The 16,685-nt window shown below is 33.2% G+C and overlaps 4 protein-coding genes across 5 annotated transcripts; 2 read left to right on the top strand and 2 right to left on the bottom strand.

The window, feature by feature from the left end:
* Window positions 1-3: 3 nt before the first annotated feature.
* Window positions 4-3,313, top strand: LOC136781035 (nucleolar protein 11). Its single transcript, XM_066739701.1, has 4 exons — window positions 4-248; window positions 579-1,110; window positions 1,188-2,203; window positions 2,275-3,313. The coding sequence occupies exons 1-4, from the start codon at window positions 117-119 to the stop codon at window positions 2,401-2,403; spliced, it is 1,809 nt and encodes a 602-aa protein (XP_066595798.1). The 5' UTR covers window positions 4-116; the 3' UTR covers window positions 2,404-3,313.
* A 148-nt stretch (window positions 3,314-3,461) lies between these two features.
* On the bottom strand, window positions 3,462-5,773 carry UQCR-C2 (Ubiquinol-cytochrome c reductase core protein 2). The gene is made up of 7 exons (XM_066739714.1): window positions 5,632-5,773; window positions 5,159-5,295; window positions 4,880-5,071; window positions 4,585-4,801; window positions 4,079-4,513; window positions 3,774-3,995; window positions 3,462-3,696 (listed from the first exon to the last, which is right to left on the bottom strand). Exons 1-7 carry the CDS (start codon window positions 5,674-5,676, stop codon window positions 3,610-3,612), a joined length of 1,335 nt encoding a protein of 444 aa, XP_066595811.1. The 5' UTR covers window positions 5,677-5,773; the 3' UTR covers window positions 3,462-3,609.
* Window positions 5,774-6,618: 845 nt separating this feature from the next.
* LOC136781029 (uncharacterized) lies at window positions 6,619-14,121 on the bottom strand. Of its 2 annotated transcripts, none has more exons than XM_066739689.1 (8): window positions 13,539-14,121; window positions 11,597-13,235; window positions 11,285-11,519; window positions 11,112-11,221; window positions 10,790-11,036; window positions 10,516-10,720; window positions 10,238-10,439; window positions 6,619-10,139 (listed from the first exon to the last, which is right to left on the bottom strand). In XM_066739689.1, the coding sequence occupies exons 1-8, from the start codon at window positions 13,766-13,768 to the stop codon at window positions 8,565-8,567; spliced, it is 4,443 nt and encodes a 1,480-aa protein (XP_066595786.1). In that variant the 5' UTR covers window positions 13,769-14,121; the 3' UTR covers window positions 6,619-8,564. The 2 variants fall into 2 exon arrangements, with proteins under 2 accessions (XP_066595786.1, XP_066595787.1); XM_066739690.1 differs by having other exon boundaries at window positions 6,619-10,136; window positions 13,539-14,120.
* A 988-nt stretch (window positions 14,122-15,109) lies between these two features.
* LOC136781047 (ATP synthase subunit d, mitochondrial-like) lies at window positions 15,110-16,223 on the top strand. Its single transcript, XM_066739718.1, has 3 exons — window positions 15,110-15,376; window positions 15,611-15,779; window positions 15,869-16,223. Exons 1-3 carry the CDS (start codon window positions 15,261-15,263, stop codon window positions 16,103-16,105), a joined length of 522 nt encoding a protein of 173 aa, XP_066595815.1. The 5' UTR covers window positions 15,110-15,260; the 3' UTR covers window positions 16,106-16,223.
* The last annotated feature ends 462 nt before the right edge of the window (window positions 16,224-16,685 follow it).

Raw genomic sequence — 16,685 nt, 5'->3', positions numbered from 1 at the left:
TGCAAGCCTGCGCTATGCAAGTGCGTGTTTCTAACCTTCCTAACCTATTTAACCTAACCCTACAAATGTAAATACACTGGAATACACATGTGATTGTATTTCATAATAATAGTAAAATGGCTAAATTAAGCTCATATTACACATTATGTCCACTAATTGATCAACAAAATCTTCTTGGGGTTCAAAGAGATTCAGAACCTGGTTGTGCCATCGTTACTCTTGGAAGAAATATCGTGATACGATATAAGGTTAAGATTCTGTTTATTTTTACTTAATATTAAGATATTCTTATTTAGCAACCAAACTGAACACAAGGATTGTTTTTGTTCACAATTTTTTCAATATATTTTTTTAATCATTAAAATAACAATTATAGAATTATGTTTTGAAAATTAGAATTATCTAAACTTCTAGTTAATATGTTGAAAAAGCCCTATGAAATTTTTTAGAGACATTTTGGTGCGATTGCAGATAATTTAATATAATGTGGATGTGTGTGTGCAAATAACCAATGTGTTCAGTTGGAAGGTACCAAGAAAAATGTTGAGTTTGAGAACTAATTTTCTATGAAATTTCAGTTACAAGATCTAAAGCAATTAGGCAGCTGGTCTAGTAAAGATCGTCTTACAGCACAAGTTATTTATGATAACTCAACAAATAAGTATGCTGCTGTATTTAATGAGAAAAGAGTTCGTGTCTGGACAAAGGAAGAAAATGATTTAAATAATGTCAAGGGTCACAAATTTCATTTTCCCTTTCATGTCATTCTTACTTTAAACGATTTACCTCCTGTGCTTGTGCAACAAAATGGTGCAACTGCTTCTTTACAATGGGCTCTTGAAAATAAAAAAACATGGTCTAGCAAAGGGATATTAAAACCGGATGAAAAAATAGTAGATTGTCAGTTAATTTCTATGAATAATAAAACAAGTCTTTTTGCTTTAACAAAACTAAAAGAAAATTACAAATATATCACGGTTGAGCTTCAAGACCAAACTTACTTGGAAGATGTTAATTATTTAAAGAGGACAGAATTAAGTAGAAATTCGGAACAACTGATAGGCCATGTGGTTATGCAAACTAAGAATAATGTATGTCTTTTAACTCTATGTAAGTATTTGTGCAGTTAGCCATAGACTTATAAAACTCTATAAATATATTTCATAAAACTCATCTTATTATCACAGGGTCTCATGGAAGATTATACAGCCATCCACTTTTGGATGATTCTGCTGAACTGGGAACTTGTAATTTAATCAGTGTTGTTGACTGTATTAATTCAGCTCATCCAGTTGTCATGACTCCATTAAATGATACTACAATTGCAGTATATGGTGCTGATGTTTCAGAAGAAGGTGCTGTTTTACTTATATATAACGTACAATTCAAATTAGTTCAAGCTGTTCAAAAATTAAAACTGTACACAAATGATGCTAAATTATGGCGAGTAGAAGATAAACTATTACTTGCTGCAAATAGACATTTGGCTGTTGCTCCATACTACCTTGCACCACAAAGAATAGAAACTATGCTTGGATCTTCTTTAAATTTTAGAAAATATAATCAAAATGATGATATAGTTGTTGTTCAACAAACTACAATAGCTAATTGGGGATCGGAATTAACTAAATCCAGAAAACCTTTTTCTAAAGTGCCTAAAAATATATCTAAGCAAATTTCTTCTTATATAAATGAAGGTTTAAGTGATGCAGCTATTCAAAAATTATTACTTCCAGAACTAATAGAATTGAAAGATATTGATGCAATTAGTTGGTGCCTTGATACATTTATAGATTTACCAGAAAAATTAATGACAGACCTGTTAGCATTTTCCTTAAGAACTTCCAATAAAATGCTTAAACCATTACAAAATGGCAATACTGAAGAAAATCCAGATACCAATACTGTTTCAATAAGAAATGATTTCTTAAATAAAATTCTAAGCATTTCTTATTTAGATGTTACTTTATTATCTCATTTGAAAATGGGCCTAAGTTTTAATGAAATTACCCAACTATTACAATATTTAATTGCAAAACTGGGCTCACAAGAAGAAGTCTTCGGCTACACAGAACCAAATGATAAACATTTATATGATTGGGCCAGTCTTTTGTTAGACTCTCATTATCAGAATTATGTATTGTCACAAGACTCTGAAGTGTTAACACTCTTTAATAAATTATATGATGTACTAAATAGTCACGTAAGTATATCAAAGATAAACCTTTTTCATATATATATTAAGTATTTTTTCATTTAATCAATTTTTTACAGCTTAAATTAATGGAGGATTTAAAAAATTTAAGACCAATGATAAGCCGAACTTTAAATGGAAAATCAATAAAACTATTACATCAAAATTGCAACCAATTTTACTCTGTGGAAGAAATTAAATTGTATTAAGTAATATCCAAATTAATAAATTAACTTTCTACTTAGGGTATTCAGGCCATTCTTATCACCTAAATATCTCGAAAACTAAGCGTTTCAAGATAAAATCTCTCAGATGGCAATATTCATTGAACCTTAGAAGTTATGCTGAAGGTCCTGAGAAGGTTTCCTTCAATCTTTTGAACAAAACCCATTTATTTTTTATTGTTTATTCTTTTAGCTTATTTCAAGATCTTTCCAAAAATATTAATTTATCGCTTCATTCAATCGTTCGCTCGATATTTCAATTCGAAATTCATATATCGGTATGAATTAGCCTGAATAATAGCGTGCGCAAACACTATGCATACAGTGTCTTGAGCAGTTGAGAAATTTATAATATAAATTACAAGCATGTATAATGAAAAATAGGAAATTCCATTTAAAAAATTCAAGTTGACCTTTATATGTCCTGTAGTACACCTACCAACGCCAAACCAGTATAGCCATCTAATAGATTTTTAAAAGTATTAACAACTTATACATAACATATTTTTTCTAAAATACTTTGTTCTCAAGATATTTCGGTGATACGGGTAGTCTAAAACACCTTATATAAATATTGTACAGTTTTCGAGAAAAGAGTTTTTTTACTTGAATAATGTAAGAACATGATATCAGCTTGCTCACTATTGTTTGACACTAAAAATGTTTATGAAACTTGTATCATATTAAAAAAAAAATAAAGCTTTTTCAAATGACATAGAATTCATCTCGTTCTTATAATGTATTACAGATTACAAGTTTAACAATTATGAAACATTTGGTATTCAAATAAGTAAGCAACCAGATTCAATGAAAAGCATGTTTTACAGAATACTTGTTGTAATTTAGATCGCCTTTGTTAAAAACAAAAAGGGCTTATAAATCTAATTAATGTATTAACTGAAAAATAAAATAAATTATAACTTTAAAAATTTCAGTGCAACTGATTTATTTTCAAAACGGACGTAGAATCAGCTTAAAAACAGTTCTTTTTAGCGAAAAGCACCTGATTCCACTTAAAATTTTTTGGTAAAAATTGAACTATATTTTTTAATTACTCACATTTTATTTAATATTTACAGTTACAATCATCTCCTCAATGCTAAATCCAGCAGCAACTGATGCACTTAATAAATGTGAAGATTAGGGGATAATTTCAAGACCAATACTAGTTCGGAATGGCAGGTATTGTATTTAATTTAAGTTCTCAATAAAAGGAACAGTACTAAGATTACCTATTGCTGCCATTGCCAATTTACCACTGCAACATTTACTTGCCACCTATGAAATTAAAAGTGAAATGTCAGTGTTATATATATATACACATATTATTAATGATTTCTTTTATCATATCTTACCGATTTTACATCTGATGGTGTGATCTTATCAATTTCAGTAGCAAGTGCTAATGGTGACGTTACTCGACCGGTTAATGTTAATTGTTGAATAATATTTTCGTGCAAGTGGCTGAGTGAATCTACAGCATGGCATACTTCTAGTTTTAATTCATTTTTACCTCTTGCAACGTCGGCATCTGACAAATTTGGAGATCGCAACCACTTGTACGCAGCTTGCGTTAGCTGAAAAATAATAAATCAATGTATTCATTATTTAAAGTTATTCACTTACATCAAATAACAAAAGTAGAACAAATTTTTCTTACTTCTCCAGCACGGCTACCTTCAGCGCTGAAGATAACACCTGTGAGACCACTGTCAGAATAAGTAGTATTTAGAGAAGTAACTCCAAAAAGCTCTGTTTTTCCTGCTGATGCAAGAGTTTTTGACAGGGGAGCAATAGAAGATCCCCATTTAATTCGAGGTCCTGTACCAGCAGCCTTAGCAAATACTGCCCATGCAATAGCTTCCTTTAAATTGTTAAGGCCAGCACTTTCAACTGCGATAGCTACAGTTGCCAGGTCTGAATTACGTTCCTTACGAATTTCTCCTCCAATAAATTTGCTTTTTTCATTTTGACCATTGTCACACTTTTCAAGATCACAATTGACAGCAAATGATTTTACATCAGGAAGTGGCAGGCCCACAGCAACAACCGAACAACGCGGAGCATTGTAATAAGTGTTGACAAAATGCTTTAGCTAAAAGATTGTAAAATGAGACTTTATATAAGTTTACTTATTTCTATTATTTTATATTGAGAAAAACTCACAGTCTCATCACATATTTTGCCAAGCTGACGCTTTGGAGCATACAAAGAGTAGCCTAAGCCAGTTCGATAAGCAGCTTTATGTAAAAGCTCTAATATACGTGTAGTTTCTGGTAAAGTTGATAATTCATACCTCATTCTGGGTATTTGATCAGATATTTCCCATGGCTTGAATACTTGTTTGGTAGTCACATCTTCCAAGAAATTCAAAGCTTTTGCTCTGTAAATAATTGTTAACAGGAACATCAACATAAATATGATCATCAATAATTATTAAGCAGTAGACAACTATAATTACATGTTATCCCTTGTACATTGTAAAGTGTAAGTAGTAGTCTCACGATTTGAGCTTGTTATAAGATTTGCACCCAGTTGCTGGATATTTCTTGTAATTGCAAATGCACTGGAACGGCTAGTAGTTAGCCCAGCAGCTGTTCGAAGATAATGGTTCAAACCTTGAGTGTCATATGTCTCATTGCGAGAACCAGCCCTATTACAAAAATAATGAAATTGAAATACATACTGCATCATATATTTATATTAATTTGAATCTATTATTTAATAATCAAAGCTGTACCTAAAAATTACTGAGAAATAAGTTATTGGGCTGTTGCAATCAAGAGCAGCAATTGTAATTTTGTTATCTAAAACTTGAACTTCAGGTCCTGATTGAGAAGCTGCTTGTGCAACGGCTGCAGCTGCATAATGCCTTACCTGCAAATAAAACCTTCATATATTATCCTTAAGAACTTTTAACCTAAAAAGTAATTAAGATTTGTGAAATATTATCGTAGAAGAAATATGATGTAGAAAAAAGTATGAAAAGAGAAAAGTTAGTAAATTCTATGGCTTCAAAAATGTTATCTTAAAAATTAAGAATTTTCCAAAAAATATTGACATGTACAATACTGAAATGTTTATATAACACGTACATCAGACGTAACACAATTAGCAATTTTGTCAGGGACCGTAAAAATATAACATTTTTCTTAAACATGATTAATATTAATAAATAAAGCTTTTTTTGCAAGGGCTCAAAATAATTCTTACCGATGTATTACGTAGCAAAGGAGTACGAACAGCCGTACAAGCCATTTTTCGTGTTTTTTTAACTCCCGAAAAACAGATTAGGCTAGTACAGGCCAGTGTACAGGCTAGTATACTTAGGACAATTAGGTTCTTTCTATTTGGTTCGAAGAATCGGAGCTCTTCTGCTCAATTCATGAAATTTTCTGATGTTCTGCGCATGTAAAGCGCTAATTTTAAAATACGACTATAACATTAATCGTATTCACATAATTTTTTATCTCACTTAAATATATTGATTAGATGTAATATACTTTAATTAAAACAAAATTTTTTCAATTTTTTTAAAAATAAAACGAGCTAATTTTTAATTGAAAGTTGTTCTTTTTAAATAATTTATGTAAAAACAATAAAGGAAGAGAATGAACTAAATTGAAATAACAAAAAATGGTGATATATGATAATGAATAGAAATACACATTTGTGGGAGAGAATATTATTTTGGTCTTTTAATATTTTTCTTGCTTTCTATCAGCATATATTACTTACAATTAATAAACCTGATACAAATATATTCTGTGCCTTGTTTGTACTCGAGAATAGTATTCTTTTGAATTTTGTTTTACATTTTTCTTGAGAAATATTTTTCGTTTCACGTCTTTAAATTATTTTTCACATTATTGTTAGGACGTAATATACAAATACATTTGATTAAATAAAAACACAGTTAAAGACTAATTTCTATATTTTATAAATAATGAATATACTTAATCAATTTTGAAAATAAATTTTTATAATAATTATAAATGTTCATTTCGTACCGTCTTTACACTGGACTTATTATTAGAAAATAATTATCGCTACATTCATCAGGTATTACTTCTGTATAAAAGCGATCACAAAAGTGTGATAAAGTTTAAACTTGACACGATCAAGTCGATAGATCTTATTATGTTTGTCTGTATTACATTTTAAATCGAGTTTTTAACATAATGTCTACGATAATTAGAATTGCATATTTAACAATGAGTGCCTCTTAATTTGGCACAAAAAGTTTCTTTACTTTTATATCTTTGGTTTTAAGAAATGGCTAGTAGTGAATACAATTCTACAAAGTTGGAAGCTACATTTAAACAAAGATGGTTTTTGCAAATGAGTGGTCCAAACCTTTCTATTAGAATCTCTGGATTGATTGACTTACAAGTTTTCTAAAAATGCAAGGATTAAAATGTATCATACTTTATACAATACTCAGGGCTTGTAAAAACAATATAAATAATAAATAATAAAATTATTCAAAAACTTGCGGAATCAATCACATCGCATCAGATACGTTTTCCTAAAATTTATACAGCCTGTATCAATAAGTATTTACATATTTCTCATAGCACTCATTTGCAACTTCCAAAGTACTTAATATGTATACATAATATAATTACTACACATTTATAATGACTAGAATAAAAATGAACATTATGATTCATTATCACCATGCAAATATACTTATATCTACTGTTAGGCATCCTCATTGAATCATTATTATGAACCTACCATTACATTATTAATCCGGATAGTAAACTCATATGTCAAAATTTTCATTAGACTCTCGATGTCTAATTAAAAAATGATAATTATATCATTTAATACTGCAAGAAATTTATTATTGCATCAGAGATTACTATCCGGGACATCTGTATTTCATATTATATTGAGTACTTTTTGAGAGTATGTTTCCGAAATAGAAGAATATAAACTAGATGCTACATAACAATTTTTTTAACGCATTATCACGGACGTGTTGTACCGGATCGTGATATTTCTGACTATCTAACTGATCCGTTTTTAACAAGGAATACCCATCACGTATGATACACTTTTGTATAGCAGTAATGGAAAAATCAAATAAATAATCTGCCTATTACTTATCAGTCTAAAAGAAATACGTTTACAAGTCAGAGCTCGTTTTAACGTATTTGCGTATATCAGCCATAATTGTGTCAAAAAATTCAATGAATTGAATTAAAATTTCCGTTTATCCGCTACTATCGTTAAAAATACGTTCTATCATCACGGGATATTTCGTTATTCATATATATAGTAGCAATAAACAAAGATTTATAAGCAATACATAGCTTATAAATTACTGCGATAAATTATATTTGTTTATACTAAAATGGCAGTACTTCGAATTACTTTATACATTTGATGTATGTAGAAATTGCTAGAGACTACTACGGCTGTCTTACAAGACGAAGCAACACTTCTAGCTAATTAATTTTTCTTTGATTTATTAATTTATATTTGTCGATTATTATACTATTTGCATTGGCTACATTATGATCCCGACGAAGATCAGCGACTAATAATAAATAAAGTAGATAATAAATAAAAATAAATAATTCATAGTCTGTTGTCAAATTAATATACAGCTATTTGTCATCATTTCGTTTACCTAGATAACGGAAATTGTTAAAAATTTGAAAATAAAAAAAACAAACATTATAAAAACGCAAGTAAACATAACGAAAGTTTCATGTAAAAAAATGAAATTAAACAGTATAATTACTGTTACTAACAAGAAAAAAATTATCGTATACCGATAGTATTATAAAGCTGCATTTTAGTTGCCGCTATACTATATATACATCATAAAAAAGATGTAAGACAAAAAGTATATTCCAAACCTTCGTTCAACAGCGTATTTTTGTGATAAATGGTGGTTTGAATTCCAACATTAATTCGTGTAATTCAATAATTGCTAAAATAAAAATAATGCTATTATAAATTAAAATAAAACATTAAAATTATTAAATACTGAATATTATATAAAAATAGGAATTTTATAAAAGCTCGTTTCTTAACACTTTAATGGCGCTGTTAAATGAAAAATTGGAATAAAAGACTACGTAAATTATAGTATATGATATTAGGATAAATTACAGCTATTAGCTAGATTACTAATAATAACCAGAATAATGATGATAGCCAGGCCTGGGTGGATGATATGGAGCAGGACTAACTGGATAACTAGGGTTATAGCCAGGTAAAGGTGGGGGAGGTGATGATAGAATTCGTCCTTCAACCGTGTCAGGCACAACATGCGCAGATGAGGATCCATTCGGTTGAGGGCTCGTGATGACTCTTGCACCACTCCCATGAAGATGATGAGACCTCGTTAAACTCAAATCAACACTATGCCTTCCACCAGGAGTCAAATCCAAACTAACGACTCTTAGTACATCGCTATGTGGGTAAGGCGGTGGTGGTGGTGGTGGTGGAGGTGGTGACATAGAGTAGCCTCCAGTTCTGCTGAGGTCAACACTCTGTCTTTCCGTAATCTCATACAAATGATGATGATGATACCTCGTATTCTGCACCTGGCTTCCAAAACTATGATGGAAACCCCTGGCGGACATGTCAAGCCCTTGAAGCTCACCGCTATTAAATACTAGGGGTTCGAAATTTGATCTCTCGCGAGAAAAATCCTGCTCCAACGCATCGTACTTATACGTTGAAGAAAGTTCAGATTGCAGAGATTTCTCCTTGCCGGAAAGGCTGAGATTTTGAGCAACGGAATCTCCTTCGTCGCTGGAAAGATTGTCAGCAGGTACCTGATGGTGGTGGTGCACTTCTTGGTAACGAGAATTGGGCGTAACTGAAGGAGAAACTAGCTCCTCTTGCTGTACATGGATGTAGCTAGGTGAGGTGACCCTGGGTAAGTCTTCGTGATGTAAGTATTGCTCGATATTGTGAGTTCTCGAATTCATGTAGTCTACTGGCCGATGCAGATGGTAATCCACGTGCAAATGACTAGGCGGCGTCTGCCGATTATCCGGAGTAGGCGCTGGTGAAATCAATTCTTCCGGTTGCTGCATGTAAGATTCCAAATGGTTGGGTGACCTCTGGGAAATCGGCGATTGCAACTGGGTGGAAATCGAGTAAAGATTTGCATCACGATCGTTATCCTCCAATATTGGGCTGGACACCGCACCAATGTCCCTTTCAGCCGCATCCAAAGCTGCTTCGACCAGTAAACTTGCGTTTGAGCTTTCCGTTCTTCGATAAACGCTCAATCCAAGCTTACTACTATCTATCAAGCTGTGACTGTTAGATGTTACCGATATCTTTTCCTCTTCCTCCTTCCTACTGTCATCAAAATCATAGACATCCTGTGATGCTGGGGTCGTTGAAATGTGACCGCCTGAAATTTCTGGTGTTGGTGGAGGATTAAATTCTCCCAACCATTTTTTGCTGCCTTTGCTTGGTAATCTTGATACCGTGTACAAATCCACTTCCGTTCTTACGCTTTCAATCACTGGTGCCTCTAAGGAACCGGAGGTCAACGAATTTCCTTGTTGTGGTGGAGGCGATGGCATGTGCTCACGTTCCACCTTATATTTCGATGTTTGACCCGTTCCATTTTGCACTTCGATCGAGTCAGAATGAGTTGTTACGTTTAACGAATTATCTACTTTCGAACTGCTTTCCGAGCTGCAATCATCTAGAGACGGTAGACTGTTGCTGTTGTCCTGCTCCAATAGTTTATTGTTAGATGATACTCAATTAGATTTCCAACTTAGGTTTATAAATCAATTGAGCTTGTAACCTTAATTGAATGATTTAAACTTACTTGAGAATTTCTCCTACTTAAACGAGGAGTTTTACCCCGTCCCGCATCTTCTACCAGTCCCCCGCTATAAGCATCAAAAGTATATGCCACGGAACGTTCGATTTTAGGCATCATTTCTTCAGTTAGCCCATGTACTTTTTTGTAATGGAACTGCAAGCATTGCTTCGTTGTGAATGCTGCTTTACAACCATTCTCTTTACACCTGGAACAGATTTAAAGTAATTAATTCAAATGGTAAAAAGAACTTCATGGATATTTTCATATAGCAAGAAACGCACTTAAATGGTTTAACGCCGCTATGCGTTAACATGTGTATTTTCAAATTACTCTTATTTTGGAACATTTTTCCACATCTGTCACACGTTGCCGCGCCAACTACGTCTTTGTGGTGTACCTCTTTCATGTGACGTTGCAGGGCGGCGCGAGATCCAAGAAGTTTCAAGCAAAGCTTGCATTGGAATTCTCTAAGTACTTCAGACATATCTGCAAAATAATTTCTTAGACAAAAACAAAAAATTGTTTTTACAGGTTTGGCTCAAATGAAAAACGAACCACTATGCATCCTTTTAATATGCACTTTTAGCTTTTGGGGCTGACAGAATTTTCGCCCACAAAAGTCGCAAAGAGGTCTTGATCTCTGTGGATTTTGTGCACATCCATAGGTCCTATGCATTTCGAGGTAGTTCAGCCTTAAAAAGAATTTTTTACAATACTGACACTGGTATGCACCACGGCCTGCATGTAATTCAGCTGCATGTTTCATAATATTGTCTTTGCCCAGTACTGCAGCACCACATACCTAAACAGAGAAAATATATGTTAATAAAAAAAACTATAGTAATTAGTAGAAGTACCTTTAATTTAAAAAATTCACCTTACAATGATACTTTCTTATAGTCAAGCTATAATTAGTATCATGAAATATACAGCAATGCAAGCGATAATAAATAGGATGAGCAAAATTTAAATTACATCCCCCACAATCTGAAAATAATGATTAAATTTAGTCAGGATAAAAATTTTAATAAATAATTTAAGATTACACACTTGTTTTGTCTATTTTATTTTTTCTAGTCCATGCAGAAGACTGAGAATCTGCCCAATAAGTTAATTCCATTCCAGATGTAATATTTTGAGTGGTTATAAGATGTAGGCTTCCTTGTTTAGTTATTACTGCTACACTTCTTTCTTCCTTTGTTTCTGCTGGCCTTATATATCTTATCCAGTTGCTTTTTAAAGGGTTTGTAGTACTAATGTAAGAAGTTTTGCCAATATTCTCTACCTAAAGAAAGAATGAACAATTATTTAAGAAGTATAACGTTTTTAAAAAATATAGCAACTAAAAATATTTTCATTTACCTCCCAAATATGCCTCATAGAGAAATCATCTGGAATATCCATTTCTCTGACAGGATCCCCAACAAGTGGACCTAATTTAGCATACATTGGTATTGGATCTTTAGCATACACTCCGAGACCATGTTCCGTGTTTGTAATTCTTAGTTCAAAACAATCTGGTAATGAATCTCTAGCATACAATGGCCTATCTGTATCAATAAGTAATTGCTTTTCTTCTCTTTGTACTTTGCTCTTTGATTTGCAATGATCAGAAGATGCATCCTCATCCGACTCAAAGCCATCATCCAACATTCTGCCATAGCCTTCTGACATTGGATCTTCCAGTTTGAGAGCTTTAATAACTTCTTGATTTTCCTTATGCTTATTTATCCAATCTTCATAAGACATTAAATCTGATACACTATATTGAGGTATAGTGAAGGGACATGCATCTTGTAAATGTCGACTATTACAATCCTGACAAAGTTTTATTTTTATGGCTAATCTTTGTGGCTCTGATATAACTCCTTCAATATTCATCTCAGTCTGTGATTTCTCAGGTATGGAAGCTATCATATCATTTGTTGCTAAGCTTAAAACTGAAATATCTTCTTGTGTTATAACTCCATCTTGAGGTGCTTTTCTTACATCATGAAATCTTTTATTTTTGTGCTCCCCAGTATGTTTGTGCTTTTTCCTACGATGCTTATGCATAGTTTCATCTAATAAGTCTTCAGCAGAATCTTGTACATTTTCATCCCCTTGAGCTTCATGTCGCGGTCGTTTCCGTCGTTTACGTGATCTACGCTCCTCCAAATCTTTCGGAGCGTCCTCCTGAATTTGAGATGAATGATTATTTACTTGAGATTCTACATTTTCATCCACACTAGTATCATGCTTTTTTTCCAGACTCTGTACACTCAGTGTGTTATTGCTACAATCTGCATTAGCTTCATCAGTATTATCTTTATTATTTGTTAAATTGCTTTTCTCTACCTTCTGTGAATCCAATGATTCTTCAAATGACAATTTTGTTTGTTTATTCTCATCTCTACTACCTATATCCTTATCAACTATATTAATATTCATGCATGTATTACTGGATTCATTTGCTTTATTATTTACACCTTCTACAAATGCTACTCTATCTAAATGCTCAGTCTTTATTGCAACAGATTCAACCTTTTTTGTAGTATTTCCAAAATTTTCTATGCTTAGATCTATTTTAGTTTCAGCCACCTTTTTACTGCTTGCAACACCTGTTTCTTTGTTCTTACTGGAATCATCCTCTTCTTGATTATTCAAAGAAGCTGTATCTTCATTATTGATTTTGGCGACAGTAGCAACTTCCACATTTTTTAAGTGTTTTTTCCTTTTACGTTTATCTTTGTGATGTTTGGTTTTATTTTTATGATGTTTAGACCTTGAGCTACGTCTAACATGTAACTTAGCAACATCTTCTTGTGTCTTTGATCCAACAGACTGTACCACATTGTCTGAAGACACCTCTGGATCTGGTGATGTGGAAGAACTTTGTTTTCTTGGACTACGCCTAAGAGGTTCCTCAGCGTTAAGTATTGTATCCTCCAACTTGACAGTCTCTGGTACATCCAGCTGTTTAGTCTTCCATTCCTCATCATCATTGTCTTTAGAATCTTGCCTTTAGAATGAAAGAATAAAAGAATTAAGTAAAATTAAAGCCTAAAAGCATCAAGAGTAAATTTTGAAAGAGAGCAGTGAATGATGGGATATCCCGCTTGCTCCGTAAATTATCGATTTGTTTTGCTGGGAAGGAAGGGTAAAATGGCGAAACGAAAGATTGGTTGACAGCAGCGGGAAATCCCCGAAAGAGTGACAGCTACTCTCCATGTGTCACATGAGTTGATAATAGGGTGAAAAGGGAGGGGGGAGGAGGGGACATGGTAAAAGAAAAATGGAAGATGAGGGATAACAATGGGTTTACCTGGTAATAGAATCTGCGAGGTCAAGGAGGTAGACAGCTAGTTCCTCGTCGCTTGGAAGACCCAGACGTTTTTTTAAGGACAACCAACGCTTCCCGTTAGAGACACCAATGTGAACACTGCGAAAATGTTTTAGCTTTACTTCCGGACTGGGCAGACTGGGCTTAATTTTATGATGAGACCGTCTCGTTAAGCCCTGTTCCCTCACGTGTCTCGTACTTTTTTTCGGCATAACTACATCGTAGTGTCGCCGGTATTAAAGCGGCGAAATTCAAGACACTTTGAGTAGGACGCGCACCACACTGTGATATTATCCTATCCTCTTTATGATCACCGCAACACCGCACCGCCACCCTACCCTGCCCTTCCCCTCTTTTCAGTCGACGGACCCGCCTGCCACCGGCCCCACTGGGTGGTAGGTAAAGTGTCGCTGTGCCGTTCCACCACACAACCACCCACTACATCCAACGAATCTACTATCTTCAACCAACAACATGCACCATTTCTTTCTCTCTCTCTCCCTTAGTCTTTCCATTTTCCATTCGGCGTCCGACAGCCGACTCCGGCTACGGGCTACGGGTTATGGCCAGCACGGGCCACGGCGAGTATGTACAAATGTCAGACACTCCAATCACATCCCCCTCGTTCTTCTCCAACCAAATCAACCAATCAAAACTTTCTATTTTCCATAAATATTATCCCCCCTCTCAACAAAACAACACTAGTAACTACCTCAACCAAATTTCTGCAATCCATCTTGCTGCTTTTCTGTTTTATCGATTGACTACACAGTACAATAGCATATACACAAAAAATTCTGTCAAAAAATTTATCTACCGTTAGGGCCATGGCATCCAAAAAAATTTATGCATTAGAATCATTAGATAAAAATGAACCAATCACAATTTAGCCATTGTCGAAATTCTTAATATTGATTTGTGCGCGTTTTCATTTTACTGCTTAAATTTTTAAATTTTGCTTACATTTTTCTATGCCCGTGTGGCCCTAATTCCTATCACTATTCTCTTATCACGAATTTGCCACTATACTTGCACTATTAGCGTGTAGTGGCAGGCATTGTTATATCTTTCTTCTCATGCTTTCATATTAATAATATAAAAAGATAGAAGATTATAGTACATTTAGGTGCGCACCACTGCAAGTTACCGAAAATTCACGATTAATCACTTTTCTTTTCCAATCCAGGCCCCAACCCTTTTCTACTTATAATGATTTATTTCTAATTTTATTCTAAGAATTACATTATGGGTATTTGTTCGAGCGAGGCAGACCTATTAAATTTTTTCAAAAATCTACTGAAACTTTAATTCGATCTTTATTATTTCAAATTTCTTAATAATCACAAATAGCTATTATAATTTACTCTTATAGTAAATTCAACAAACTTTCACTTTTGTATTTTTTACAAGTACCTTTAACCAAAAAAAAAAAACCATGAACAAAGTGTTTTGGTGTGTTCTTTAATAATGATGGTCACTGGTCAGTAACTCCAGTCACATTAGTAGAACACACATGCTGGTGACCTAATGGCAGTAGTATTGCCAGTGCCCGCACTGCCCGCCTGCGCCTGCCTGCCTGGTGTGGTGTAACGTGTGACTGGTGTATGGTTATTGGTTGCTGCGGCCAAAGTATACTATAGAGAAAATTAATACTTCAGAACAAGTATTTGTTGAAAGAATTTTATTAGCAACAATTAGGTAAAAATGTCCCGTCAAGCAATTAAAGCAATTAATTGGTCGGCAGTGGCCGAAAAAATTGTTCCCGAGGAAAGAACTATTTTTGCTAACTTCAAAGCAAAATCAGATACTTACCTCAGACAGTAAGTAAATTTTTTGGTTATCATAGCAATTCTTATTACATAATAATATAATTCTATAAAGTATAAATCTTATAATCACAATTAAAAAATAATTACAAGTATTTTTATTTTGTTACATTATTAATCGAATATGTGTTACAGGACAAATTTTAATAATTTTCACTTGGAAAGTTTAAGAATTGTTTGTGTTTTTACAGCAATGTAATATTCTTTTTCGTAATCTGTTTTACACAGGATGCAATCTTATCCAGAGAGTTCACCAAAAATTGATTGGTCATTCTATTCTAAGACAATTACAGCTCCTGGTTTTGTAGATAAATTTAAAAAAGAATATGAAAGTTTATCTATCCCATACCCGGCTGACAAATATTCTTCTTTAATCGATAGTCAAGAAAAAGAAACAGTAAGAAGACCTATAAGCTTATTAATATAAGCAAATAATTTTTTTTTGTTGACTTAAGGTATTTAATAACAAATAAATCAATTTTCCAGAAAACAGCTGTAGAACAATTCAAGAAAGAAGCAGATGAAGTAATTGCATCACTACGACAAGAAATTGAGAAGATTAATGCTTTATTGCCATACACTGAAATGACAATGGAAGATTTTGCATTAGCTCATCCAGATATAGCTTGGAATCCAGATAAACCTACATTCTGGCCTCATGATCGCACTGTTGAAGATCATATGATAGCTACTGGTCAAATGAAACCTTTGGATGAGAAGTAGAAGAAGTAATGTTGATATATTGCAGTAGCACTTATGTATTAAAATTTCTAATTTGGCAATTAACAGTCTAAATATAACTTTAGTCTGATAAAAAAAATAAATACAATTGTACATTTAAGTGTATGTGAGTATTAGTAATGAAAATATCACCACGCTGAGGGCGCTAGTGTACAAAGTCAAGTATGGTCGGTCGGATGATACGATGATAAACATTAATTGACATGTCGATTTTTGGTAATTAAATAAGAAAACGCAGTTATTTTTTTCTTTTTTTTTAAATAAAATATGAAAATTGATCATCCTATTCACCAAAACTTTTAAGTTTACGATTCGTCCGGTAGTGCCGCTGGTATACCGCATGGCATGATGGTAGTTTTGCCAACTTTGCCATTTGAAATTATACTGCACTTGTATAGTAATTCTAAATTCTAATATTCCTTCCACCATATCCCTAAATTAAATTCTATCACAGCGTTCCTAAGCACATCGAAAACTTCTGTACTAAGTTACTAAACGCATGAAAAACATTTTTTTAAAAGTTGCAATTGAAACGTCTCTGCTTTTGACCAAAGTACACTTA

The sequence above is a fragment of the Prorops nasuta genome, unplaced genomic scaffold, assembly GCF_024137725.1.
Source record: "Prorops nasuta isolate Cenicafe-Biocafe unplaced genomic scaffold, Cenicafe_Pnas_1.2 PNAS00021, whole genome shotgun sequence".
In the NCBI taxonomy this organism is placed as follows: domain Eukaryota; kingdom Metazoa; phylum Arthropoda; class Insecta; order Hymenoptera; family Bethylidae; genus Prorops; species Prorops nasuta.
The sequence above is the reverse complement of the archived record's forward strand: the minus strand, read 5'-3'. Positions and strand labels throughout refer to the sequence as shown.